This window comes from Populus alba, chromosome 13, assembly GCF_005239225.2.
Source record: "Populus alba chromosome 13, ASM523922v2, whole genome shotgun sequence".
In the NCBI taxonomy this organism is placed as follows: Eukaryota; Viridiplantae; Streptophyta; class Magnoliopsida; order Malpighiales; family Salicaceae; genus Populus; species Populus alba.
In genome coordinates, this window is record NC_133296.1 from 3869726 (window position 1) to 3883389 (window position 13664).

Consider the following 13664-nt stretch of genomic DNA (forward strand, 5'->3'; position numbering starts at 1 on the left):
AAAAGCTAGTATTATATATTATAAAAAAAGTTACTGAGGAATGGCAAAAAAAATTATAAATACTAATTAAATATTAAAATGGAACATTTATTTTCCTAACGATAAGCAAATGCAAATATTCTACTTGTACTATACTTTTAGTTTTATAAGTTTTACTTTGTATATTTTAGAGGTTAATTTTGATAGCATTTGATTTTTTTTCTTATAAATGAAATTGTATTGATTTTTTTTTTCTTATATATATGTTTTTAATTTAATGTTGGAATATTTGGGGATACTTCACATGGGCAAGTTCATGCAAAAAAAATATATAAAAACACGCTAATAAACTCTTGAAAATAAAATTACAAAGAAATAAAGTACAGTAATTAAAGTATGACAAAAATTCAAGTTCTGAATAGAAAAGAAAAAATAAAAAAATAAACGTGTGAGTGGATAGTTCACGCACCCTACAGTGAAAATGCTATCATGTTTTCCTCCATCTTTTAGTTTATTAGACATACTCCACACGCATTGACACAAACATACGAAAGCAAAGAATAAGACCCATTATATATATATATATATATATATATATATAAAAGAAAAAAGAATTAGAGCCATCCAACATAATGATCTCACAACACTTGATCCCTACTCCAAATTGCCATACACTCGCAACGACACACTTTTTTTTATTATTATTCCTTTTCCCCTTTGAAAAGAGGATACACCAACACACGATCGAACTGTTGACAACCAATTAACGACTAGAATGTTGTGTCCAGGAACGAAGAGAGGAGCCATCTGCAAGAACAGCATGATTTCATGGAGATTTGAGGTAGCAGAGGATGAATTTGGACGTGAGTGGCTGAGCAATTGCTGTGAAGATTCCTCGTCTTCCTCCATGAACTTTTTTCTGCTGCTATCATCAATCTTTATACAAGGGAAGAGGACTGGTTTTGTATGGCACGCGCTTGGAGAAGACAGTGACGCATTGATGTTAATAGTAATAGCATATTTTTGTGTACTGACTCTATGGTTGTCACCATCCGCCACTGCTCACTGCCAAACCTGTCCTGTTATGGCAAAGCAAGCGAAGACCCTCTCTCTCTCTCTCTCTCTCTCTCTCTTGTCATGTCCCTTGCTTTTAATTACCAGCTAGGGGGGAGGGCAGGGCAGTCTTCATCTGAGCCAATGAAATTGTTTGACTCTCTCTTTCTTTCCTCTTTTTCTAACTTTATCTACAGTTTAACTTGAGTTGCTTGCCCTTTTCCTTGATAGAAAATCTGTTGATCTGATCTTCTCCTCTCTTTTAAGCATAACTCAGAAGTTTTCTCTGTACCCAATAACTGCAGTCTTTCAACCTTTCTTGCTGACTGCACTCACTCTCTCTGCAACCAGAATCTTTCAATTTTTTTTTCCCCTTCCAGTTGTTTACTACAGTTTCTTAATTCTCGCCTTCAGATTATTCAAAACAGAAAATGCCTCACCTCTCCCCCCCTCTCATAAAAACCATGCAGATTCTTGGCTCATCCCTTTCGAGCTTCGTTTAATTCTCGCATCACCAACACCTTGAGAAGTTAATCTTATAGCTGCAAAGAGCATAAACCAAAGCTTCTTCCACCCTTTTTTTCATCTAGAAGAATGGAAACAGTATCGCCCAGTTTTCACCTAAAATAAGGAAGTGATTTCACTCTCTGTGTCTCCTTCTCTCCAATAGGGTTCACTCACCTTCCCGTACAAGCAAGCAACGAAGAGAGGCAAAACAAGAGGAAGGAAAACTGCTAGAAGCAGGACAACCTACAGTGTCTTCAAAATCAGCTCCTTTCAAGATCCCGATAAAGAAAGCAATAAAACCCTAATCTAGATCTTCATCTACATGGATTTAGCTTCCCCATCAACAAACCCCACCTATTCAAGCCCTGTAATCACCACCCCCACCACCCCCACCACCACCACCACAACTTTGGCCACAACCACTTCCCCATCTTCCACTCCAAGTCGCTATGAGAACCAAAAGAGAAGGGACTGGAACACTTTCTGCCAGTACCTTAGAAACCACAGGCCTCCTTTATCACTCCCTATGTGCAGCGGAGCCCATGTTCTTGAATTTTTAAGGTACCTAGACCAATTTGGCAAAACCAAAGTCCATAACCAAACCTGTCCTTTCTTTGGCCTCCCTAATCCGCCCGCACCATGCCCTTGCCCCCTCCGGCAAGCATGGGGAAGCCTTGATGCACTCATTGGAAGGCTCAGAGCTGCCTACGAGGAGCATGGAGGGAGGCCCGAAGGAAACCCATTTGGTGCAAAAGCAGTGAGGATTTACTTAAGGGAGGTTAGGGATTTTCAAGCTAAAGCAAGAGGAGTTAGCTATGAGAAGAAGAGAAAAAGGCCCAAACCAAAGGTCACAGCAACACCACAATCAGCAGCTGCCGCAGAAGCAGCAGCAGCTGGTTCCAGTGCAGGTTAGTGGTCAAAATTAAAGAATCAATGGACCTGGAGTTGAAGCTTGGATCGATATTGAGGCTGTATATGTGTGGGTTCATTCACCAGCAGCTTTTAGCTATATGGGGTATATTTTCTGCTCCTTCTTTTTACTATAAAGAGAAGATCAGTTATAAAATGAACTTTGCTTATATTTCTAAGAGGATATGTTGAGATTTGTGGGTACCAGTTGCTTTGCTCTTTAAGGGACAGCTGCATGGTAATGACCTTGTAGTATCAGCAGCGGCAGTAGTGGTAATAAATCATATACTGATACTCCCACTAGACTAGCAGCTAGCCGAAATCATGGAAGCAAGTGTTGTTATACCTGTGTTCAAAAATTCACATGTACCTAAACAAGCAATCTAAGTACTTGTTAATTAAAATTGCTCTCAAGTCTCTTCTTTAACTTACAATTTCACCCCTAATCTTTGGAGGGAGTTGGGATTTTTCTCTACCTTTTCTATCCCTATCCAAGTATCATATGCATATAAATATTTTCCACTCCCCCGCTAGACAACTTAATTAATAAGAAACCTAAGATTTTAATGACATCTGGTGATGAATATTGAAGGAGAGGCATTGCCAACTTGAAGTAGAAGACAATATTGTTTGATGTATTTTCTATATATCTCAAACAAAGACGAAATATTTCCTTTAGTTTTAATAGAAATTGTTAGTGCAGAGGACAGAACATATTTTAGAGAGGTGTAGGAGTTCACGAGCATGTACTGCGAACAGTAAAATGATCAACTAGCTGGATAAAATGGTATGTATCCATTTAAAGAAAATCTAAACGGATCTATATTTAAGCAAAAAGACAAAACCTTGGATTCATCTTTTGTAATGCTGGTGGCAGCTAAAAGCACACATGCTGCAATAATCTACTAAGTAATTCAATACATAAGCCCACATGAAGAAATGGTGGAATTTAAATCTTGAGTGGCTATTTCGGAATCCACCTGGGCCGACATGCATTGGAACTTGATTAACAATATACGAGTGTTTATACATTTAAAAATTGTCTTCTTGGGAGTACTATATTTAGGATCACAGCTTTGCAGGATTGCTCCATCATTAATAAATGCAGGCAGGGGGCAATGTTCTCGTAATTTAAAGGGGAGTTGTTTGCATTTCTTGTGTAGAAACCACTGATCATTCTACTGTTTTGCGGCCGACGTCTCTAGATCATGTTTCTTCTCGAGTAGTTAAAGATTTTGTGGAGTAGCATGCATTAATTACTACTCCACAAACTATAGGATAATGTCAAAGTTTATGTATAATCATATATCATCGAGTTAGGTAAGCTTCTTTTGTTTTTTTGTTTTTTGAGAAATGTTAGGTAAGATTATATGCTATCAATTCTGCTAGCCAGGGTGCCATAGAACTTGATTAATTTGTTTGCATGATATAGTTCACTATCCATCACATTGTTAGGGATTCAATGTATGAGCATTTCCCTCGAGTCAATTAATTGCCGATCCACCACTCGTATGATCTTAAGCAATTTCTTTGGTTGGATTGCTTCCCCTTCGTTTTCTAATCTCTCTACCTCTATCTGTCTGGGGGTGGAAAAGGGTTTCTAAATTGAATACATGGCTGATATTTGTAAGTAAAATATCATCGATCTTGCATCAGTTTAGCTAGTCCATAAATATACTGTAATTAGGTCTTCAGGCAGACTAAAGAAAGAGATAGGGAACGAGTTTGTAGCTCGGAATTGTATTCTTGAATGAGCTACAAGGATGAGATCTCATGTTAGAGTCTTTCCTTTATCATCAATTCATAAAATAAAAAATAAAAAAAAATAGAGATATATTAATCTTTTTTCTTGCTTGCACATTTGCTGTGTTCTTATATATGTAAATAATTAAGGTTTTAGCAGTTCTCTCTATTTTTTTTTTTTTTTCCCATTTCTGTTTCACTGTAAATTTTGTATCTTCTTCGATAAGCTGCACTCCTTCAATGTGTAATGAGCTGTGAACTTTTGCGTAGGGATAAACGATAGCGGGGAGATCATTGATTTGAACATGTAGATAGATTTTGTTCCTTGATAAAAAAAGACTTTGAAAATTTCCTTAAATCTTTTTTTTTTTAATTATTTTTGGATCCTAAAATCCTGATTTTAAATGCATGATTTATGTCTATGCATGGGTCTATATAAAGATCTGTAGAGCTTAGTTAATACACTTCTCTTTCATAACCAACCTTTAATTTTAACTTGGTATGTTTTGCTACACACACACACCCACGAAGGGAAAATGATTATAGTGTTATGAGAATATCAACCATTTCATACTTCATTCACTTGAATTAAGATATATGCACAGTGCACTGATTGACAATTATTTAGAAAATATCATATATCAATATGGTTTGCTCATCGATATCAAAAGGCTACTGTCGAGAAAAAAAGACTTTTTTATATTAAAATCAACTATCAATTAATTTTATAAAATAAAACATGATTTTGTTGGATATTTGCAAATAATAACAATAACAATAAATCATTTAGTAGGTGGACTAGTAGTAAGATTTTGGGATCAAGAGGTTTTGTTACCCATGTAGTTTCAAGTTAGAGTCATATGAGGTTGCTAATATGATGGTCACTGGAGGTTTTTATGGCCCTTAATTTTAGGACCCGTGAAATTAATCGAGGTGAGCACACATTTATATTAATTAAAAAAAATATAAACCAATATTTACACTAATCAAAAGACTTTTGGTGAAAGTTATCTTTCAAACCTAAGCATAATCAGAACCAGTTAAGGATTACCTTAACATTCTTAAGAGCTCCAACATCACTTGGACAAAAAATCATCGTATCATTCACATATGGAAGTACGTAGTATTGATTGGTGAGAAGAAATCTGAACTCCGCATAGAAACTGTTAAACCTTCAACGACTATATTAAATAGAAATGGAGATAAAAGATCCCCTTGATATGTGTTCTCTAATCCAGGAAATCCATCTGCCTCCAAAACCCATAAAACCCATAGCTTCACGTGTAAAATCCCAAGAAGCTGAGTCAAGATCTTTTTGAAAATCAATTGTCAAGAATTTGTCTTCCTAAAATAAAAACAGATTGACAATCACTAATCCCCTGATCAATAAAATGCATAATTCTCAATGCCAAGATCTTGGCAATGATTTTATATCTCGTTTACAAGTCTAATAGGTCTAAAGTCTGTGAACTTACAAGCCCCTTTAACCTTCAGGATTAAAGTAATGTACGCATTGTTAGTATCTTTTGGCATCTTGCTCTCTTTAAAAAATTATAAAACTAGTCAAAACATTTCGTCTCCAATAATCGGCCATGCCTTTTTATATAAATTAAATCAAATCCATCTGGCCCAGTAGCGTTGGATCCTTTACAACTCCACGTAACCATTGGATTTCCTCCGATGTCACTTCCATCTCTAACAAAAAAAAAAAAAAAACATTATTAATAGCCTTAAACCCTACACCTCCATGTATGGCCTTGGCCTGAAGTTACTGTTGAACAGGTTGCTGTGAAGGTTTGCTGCCTTGGATTCAATACCCAATGAGTCCAAGAACTTAGTGTCAATGACAACTATATAATCAATGTATTTTTTCCTATCAAAAATGAGAAGCCATGAGATGAAAAAATCTGGTATTCCATTCCCGTAACTTCCTTCTCAATAGGCTAAGCCTTTTTTTATTAGAGTAAATTTATTTGGCATATTTAAATAGATTGATGCCCACAACATCTCCAGGTCAGTGTAGAAATATTTGTGCAAAAACCAACAATCTATAAATCAAAAAAGGTCTCATACCCAAATTCCTACATTCCTTGTTAAACGCAATGGTCTGAAAGACTCCTATTAATTTATCCTAAAAAACTATGATGAGAAAACGCTAGCGTAACATCTAGGTGAGCAAAAATATTTATCCATGCAGCTTATTAAATATCCTTTAAACCCTGTATATCATTGGCCATGAATGAGGATTCAATATAAAGAAGTTGTTTTTATCTATAAAAAGATTTAAATGGCTATTATTTAAGAGATATTTAGACTTGAAGTAACTAAATTATTTTATATAAAAAAATTATATTTTGATCTTGACTATACATTACAAAAGTAACAAATAAAAGATATTTAGTATAATATAAATAATATGAAAGTATTTGAGTGATTAAGAAAGAATTTATCTCTTTAAATGAATTAAAAAATATATTTTTTTATGTTCTCAAATAATATTGATATGAAATTCTTATGCAATGTAGAATTAGATATTAAAAAACTTTCAAATTTTATTTAAAACATCAATGACTATGGTATTAAAAACAAATATGAATTGACAAGTGCAAACACACTCCATGTTCAAATATCATACTCGAAACATTCTAAATAAAAGTATAATATTTACATTAAGAAACCACTTATTGAAAGACTAAATCAAACTACATATGATTTTTAAAATATTTAAAAGATCTTGACACATAGATAGATGCTACACTTAATATTTAAATATAAATTAATCAATTTATTGAATCAATAACAAGTTAAATATTCAATTTATTTAATCATCTTTAATAAGGATATTAATTTATATTTGGAAAAATATATTAGAAATCTAATAAATCACACGCGTGAAGAATAATTAGTAATAAATTAAATAAAGATAATTAACCAAGTATAACTTGATTGTAAATAAATTTTATAAGTTAAGAACTAAAGTGTAATATAATTCAGTAACTTTCAATTCTAGTCCCATAGTCTAAAATGTATCAATATCATTCCAAAAGTCTCTAAGTAAACTTTAACTTGCCCACTAATTGATGACCGGTAAGTAATTCACGAAAACTAATTATATGCCCTTTTTGAATTATTTTTTATTTTTTAAGCTTTTAAACAATTTTTCTGAATATTATCTCATGCATGGCGACTTGAGATGAAAATATAAGAGAAACATTACAAAAAAATAAAAGTGGACATCCTGTTTTGAGAAAAAAAGAGTAAAGATCAACCTAAGAAAATTTGATGAGTATGGGTATCAAAATGAGAAATGATATACATGTTGTTCATATGTATGACCATTGAATGAGCTGCCTCCATTTTTTTCAAAAAAAAATTTTATCTTTTAATTATTTTTTAATTGAGTTTTTTTAAAAGTTTCTTTTAATTACATCATTTAATATTATATTAATTTTGAATTGATTTTTATAGTTTATTTTGGTTGCTTTATATGAGATTACTGCATCTCAAACAAATATTCTGATATTTGGTTAATACTTAATTTTATTAGCATATAGTTTTGTTATCGTGTTATCAAATAGAAAATAGTTTAAAAAAAATTGTTAAACCCAGTAGAGTTAATGATCTAAATCACGGGTTTAGCAGGTTAAACAATGAAGCTGAATTGATTCAATATGTCATCATCTTAATATTAAAAAAAAAATATCATCTTAAAAAAATTAAAATAAAATTACATTTTTTAGCGGTCATTTGGATTATCTTTGGACACGTCAAATCAATGGGGTCACATCGGAGCAACTCCTATACAAGTTAATTTAAAATGGCTAGGTCGAAAGGTTTCAAGGTTGACCCACTAGGTCAAACCCCTTTTTTTTTTCTTTTTTTTAAATTCCATCTTCTAAATTTAAAATTTTTACCTAGATCATAAAATTAGAAAAAGAAAAAAAAAACTATATGTGTCAACTCAAGTTAACCTGTCAAACCTGCAATCCAAGTCATGAGATTGGGATAACCTTATAGAAATACAATTGAAAAATATTATGAAGTTCAATTTTCAACTAACTCAATATTTTTGAATGATGAAATAAAAAAAAAATTAGTTAGAAAAGGGACAAAAAAATAACTGAAGTCAACCTCGACTAACCTATTAAACTTGTGATTTGGGTCATAAGATTGATGTCACTTTATGAGACTAAGATAACTCTACAAAAAACAAATTGAAAAACATTATGAAGCTCAATTCTTAAAAAACTTAATATTGAAGGATAAAATTTTTAAAAAAATTAATTTGTTTGATGGAGAAATTGAAAAAAAATAAATATTCAATTAAAAAAGAATAAAAAATTGAACTAAGTTAACCTAAGTTAATCTTCCAAACCTGTGATTCAGATCATGATATTATGATAACCTCATAGAAAAAAAATTGAAAACAATTATGATGTCCAATTAAAAATATTCAATTAAAAAAACCATTAAAAACAAAACAAAATCAACTCAGATTAACCTACCAAACTCGTGACCCGGTTCATGAGATCAGGATAATACCATAGAATCCAAATAAAAAATATTACAAAACCTAATTTCCAACCAACTCAATTTTAAAGGATGAAATTGAAAAAAAAAAATCAATTAGAAAAAAATGACCCAAAAAACCAACCTAAGTTAATTTAGATTAACTTGTTAAACTCATAACCTGGGTTATAAGATTAAGATAAATCCATAGAAAGAAAGTAAAAAACAAATTATAAAATTACACTTCTGACTAATATAATTTTAAAGGTTAAAATGGAGGGGAAAAAACTAAATTCATTAGACAAATATATGACCCAAAAAAAAAAATAATGAAGCACAATTCCCTAAACAACCTAATATTAAAAAATAAAATTAAAAAAAAAATAAAGAAAAAAATTGAATTATTAAAGGGTGAAATTGATAAAAAAAAAACGCATAGTGGTATTTCAATAAATAATATTTTATTAATAAAGTAATCTAATGGCAATGAAAAAAAAACAAAGGAAGTTAGCACTTAAAAGCATAACAATCCTCTCTTTTAAAAGAGTTGAAGAGATTTTTTATATGGTAATTCGTGTGCTTTACTGTTAAAGATTGAATAATTAGACGACTTGTAATTTATAATAATCTAACTTTAAAGAGTTGATCAAACCCTAGAAAGAAGAATTAATCTCCAAGTAATCTTTGTAAAAAACCCTAAACAACCGTATGTTGTTTAATTAGATTAATAAGACTTTGAAGGTTTTTTAAAATATCATAATCATTCATGTATTTTAAAAAACCTAAAACCCAACAATGATAGTAGTACTATCTTTAAACAGGGAGGTTTATTAATTGCATATTTTAATTTTTATTAGTTTTAATCACAAATTATTCTTATGTGCAAAATCATTTTTGTCTAAAACATGTTTTCCTTACATAAAATATAAATAGTGACAGGAGGTAATATAAATTGTGCTTATAAAATTTCAACTTTATTCAATAATTAAATTAAAATTTATGTTTTTTTATATTATAAAGTTTATTTGACATATTCAGAATCTTTTTAAACCGGAATATATTGATTTGGTGTATAAATATATCTTTCAAACACTCTACAAAACTTTAAATTTAAAAAAGAGCGGCATATGTGTTAGTTTTCTATTAGTTTCAAAAAATTTTAAAAATGTTATTAAAATTTATTTTCAGTTTTTTTTATTTATTTATTGCTAGAAATTATTTTATTTATTTATTTTAGAAAAAAAATAATTTTATACTTAAAAGATAAAAAAATAACATTTTTTTTAAATTTTATACTTTTTAGCTAGATTTCTCAATTTTCTTGTGTGGACCGAAATCAATTATTAAAAAAAAAAAGTCCCTGGCTTGTGTCACTGGAGGAGACATAACCTGACCAACCGACCACTAAGATGTGATTGGCGGAGCCCACTTCCACCAAATATATCTTGTCTTTTGTCACTCATACAAAAGCTTCCCTCCCATGCTTGTCCGTACACAAAAATATCCCGTAATCCACGGTTCACTAAACAGCTGACACGTCCACTTCTTCGTGGTCCCCACACACTCGTCCTCCACGTGGACTTCTGTACTACATGTTTCTAACAAATAACAATGACCCTTTGCTTCGTATCTCGATCTTCCTCCTTCGCTTTTCCTCTTGACACGTGGATCAGGTCTCGCCCGTTGGATGCAATGGGTTTTTGCTTGCATCGAAGGGTGCCTTTTGTTCTTTCGATGGCCATTGCCTCGTTGACCAAGAAATATCTTCATGAGATATCATTGGATTCTCAATGTTTTGATCTTATTATTTATTGGTTTTAAGTTTCTTTCCAAAATTATGGCTCAAATTTTAAATGGATTTTTTTTCAAAAATAAATATAACTTTACAGGTGCATATGATAAGTTTAAAACTTGAATAAAATCTTTTTTTATTATTTAATAATAAGATGTATTTTTAAAAGAAATTACTTGTCAATTAGGAACCATTCTTTTATTCCAATATTAAAAAAAAAAACATCTCTTACATCATCTGCTATATTAAAATAAATTTAATAAATGTTTTTAATTGTTGATTATATTCATATTTTAATTTAGAAAATTAAGAAATGAGTGAATATTCTTGGCCTAAAGTTAAATAAAATAAAACATAGTAAAAAATATTTTAATCGTTAAAAAAAACAGTGTGTAGTTTATACGGATATATAACAAATACACTAAAATAGTAAAAAGGTTTCCACCGTGTTTTTATTGTAGCCCTAAAAACATTTTAGTAGATTATAATAATAAAATTACTAATTTTCTCCTAATCCAAATCACAAATGGCCTTTCTTATAAAGTTATTAGGGTCTTTTATTTTATATAAATCATAAAAATATCAAATTGCCTTTAGAGTAAAAAAAATAATTATATGACTTTAGTCCAGTGGTATTTTTAGTTTTTTTCTATTTTAAATTACAGTCAAATAACTAAAATGCCCTTTAAATCAAAACAATTAAAGGTTTATATCTTTTCATAGTGATTATTTTGTTATTTTTTAATTTTTTATCTAGGATATTATTGTATTTTACCATAATAAAATAATGTTATATTTTTAAAAAATTATTGGCATATACGTTGTACTTGTCATCAGCACTCGCACACTTTAGACGACGCTTGCGACACCTTCACATGATTAAATCTAAACATCTACCATGTAATTAAATGTACCAATGCATCCTCTTTTAGCTAGTGTGACGAGTGTTATTAATGGTGGGTGGTTTGTTGCTAATGTACCTTTCTCTTTTTTTTCTTCTTCTTTTTTTCTCTCCCTTATAAATTGTTGATTGCTCTTCTTTGGTTTTTTGGTATTTGTAATTTGATCCCTTTTTTTTTATTTTTTTTTTAATTTTTGTCATTGGCTCTTTAATAAGAGTTTTGTTTCTTTTCAATTTAGTTCTTCGATTCCAATTTGTAACATATTATGCTTTTCAATTTGATCCTTATTTTTTTAATTTTTTTACTTGACCCTTTTATATAAGTTTTTTTTTCAATTTCACTTTCAATCCAGGTTTATTTTGTGTTAGTGTTTTCAATTTGGTCCTTATTTTTTTTTGGAGTTATTTTTCTCTTGAATTTAACCCTCCAAATAAAAATTTGTATCCTTTTTTATTTTAGTTTTTTTCCCATCGTTTTCCCTTTTGTATAAGTGCTCTTTGTTTTTTATTTAGTATTTCAATTTTAATTTTTCATATATTTCTTTTTTTTTATTTGATTGTTATTCTCTGGATTTTTGTTTTCCCTTAACTCTCTTATAAAAATATTTATTGGTTTTTAATCTCACTTTTCAAACCAAGTCTATGTTTGTGTTATTTTTTTTAAAAAAATTATCATTATTTTATTTTTCCCCCTCTTGTTTTAGTTATTTTTCTTCTTAATTTAACCCTACAAAAAAAATAGTTTCCCTCAAATTTATTTTTTATTTCAATTTTCACCCTCATTATTTTTAATTATAATTTTTTTATTATTTTAGATCCTTTTGTATAGTTTTTTATGTTCTTCAATGTTTGTTGACTCAACCTAATTTTTATCCTTTTTTTATTCAATTTCATGGTCCCATTGTTTTTTGTTTTACAAGATATCATGATCTTTTTTATATATAAAAAAAATTCTACTTAATATCATTGTAGTTTCTTTTATTATTTAATTAAAGTAAAACAATATTATTAATCTCAATGGTGTTATAACGTGAATTATTAATTGCTCTTATTCTTTAAATCGTGTTTACATCACCTAAATATTATGTTATTACAATAAAAAAAATACAAACCCTAGCACAAGCGTATGCCTAGTATTCACTAAGAATCCAAGCCCTATATAAAACGAGACATTTTCATACATGTAAAACTTTATCTATTTCGGTGTGCATAATAGATATCTTCACACCTGTTTTTACGCATTCAAACTAATTTTTTTGCCATTAGAATTTAAGTAGACTCAAAGTTTTTATCAGTACATTCATAAAAAAATATTGTATTATCATCTTTTTAAAATTTGAATGTAATATAAAAGGTATGTATTTATCAGCCAAACTAAGCATAATTACATCTGAAAAGGTACAGAGTATCTGTCATTCTCCATCTAACATTACGAGCTATAAAACCTTGAAGACGATTCGAGGGGCAAAAGAATCTAGCTAGGGTGACAAACAAGGGCATTGCAGCTGGCGCAGGGTAGGCAGAGAGGGCTTAAAAAGGTTTTTTGAGCCCAGGCCCACCATCTGGCCCATTATTTATACACTTATACCTATATTCCCAGAGGCTTTGGCCCATTTTCCCCCTCTCTTGATGTTACCCTAATAAAGGCAACCTTTTAACGTTGTCTGGATACGAGTTTCTTATTGTTTCAAGACAAAAGAGAAGCACAGTGACGATAAAAAAAGATTGACAAAATGAAAATAAAATATATTTAATAGTTGTGTATAAATTTGAGTGATTATTTATACATCAATAATGAATAAGATATAATAAAATAGAAAAAAAATATTTTACTATTAATATATATTATTGCCAAACTTAAATATTTTAAAAATAATTAGATATTTTTACTTTAATTTATATTAAGTGTTGAAATTAATGATAGTATAATAACTCTAGTTGTAATGAGTTAATTCAGGACCTAACCAACCCATGGTTTAGACCGGTTCAAGTTAAAAAAAAAATAAAGGATTAACTTGATTTGACATGATCAAATCCTTGAGTTTGACCTGCTATAAAACCTGATCAAAATCCATTAATATTTTTTAAAAAATTAGTCAAAATAATGTAGTTTTGAACTTTTAAAAATAAAATACAATAAAATCAGCTCAAGTCAATCCTCTTAATGATCCTCTCAACTCATAACTTAGACTTGTTGTGACTTGAATTTTAAATCATTCTAGTCTCATGTAAAGCCGATTGTGGGATCATTTATTTTTATTATTAATAATG

At 30.0% G+C, this 13664-nt stretch overlaps 1 protein-coding gene across 1 annotated transcript; it reads left to right on the forward strand.

Annotated features, from left to right (window-relative positions):
• Nucleotides 1-1157: 1157 nt before the first annotated feature.
• On the forward strand, nt 1158-2852 carry LOC118044060 (protein LIGHT-DEPENDENT SHORT HYPOCOTYLS 1-like). Its single transcript, XM_035052216.2, has one exon. The coding sequence runs from the start codon at nt 1862-1864 to the stop codon at nt 2450-2452; it is 591 nt and encodes a 196-aa protein (XP_034908107.1). The 5' UTR covers nt 1158-1861; the 3' UTR covers nt 2453-2852.
• The last annotated feature ends 10812 nt before the right edge of the window (nt 2853-13664 follow it).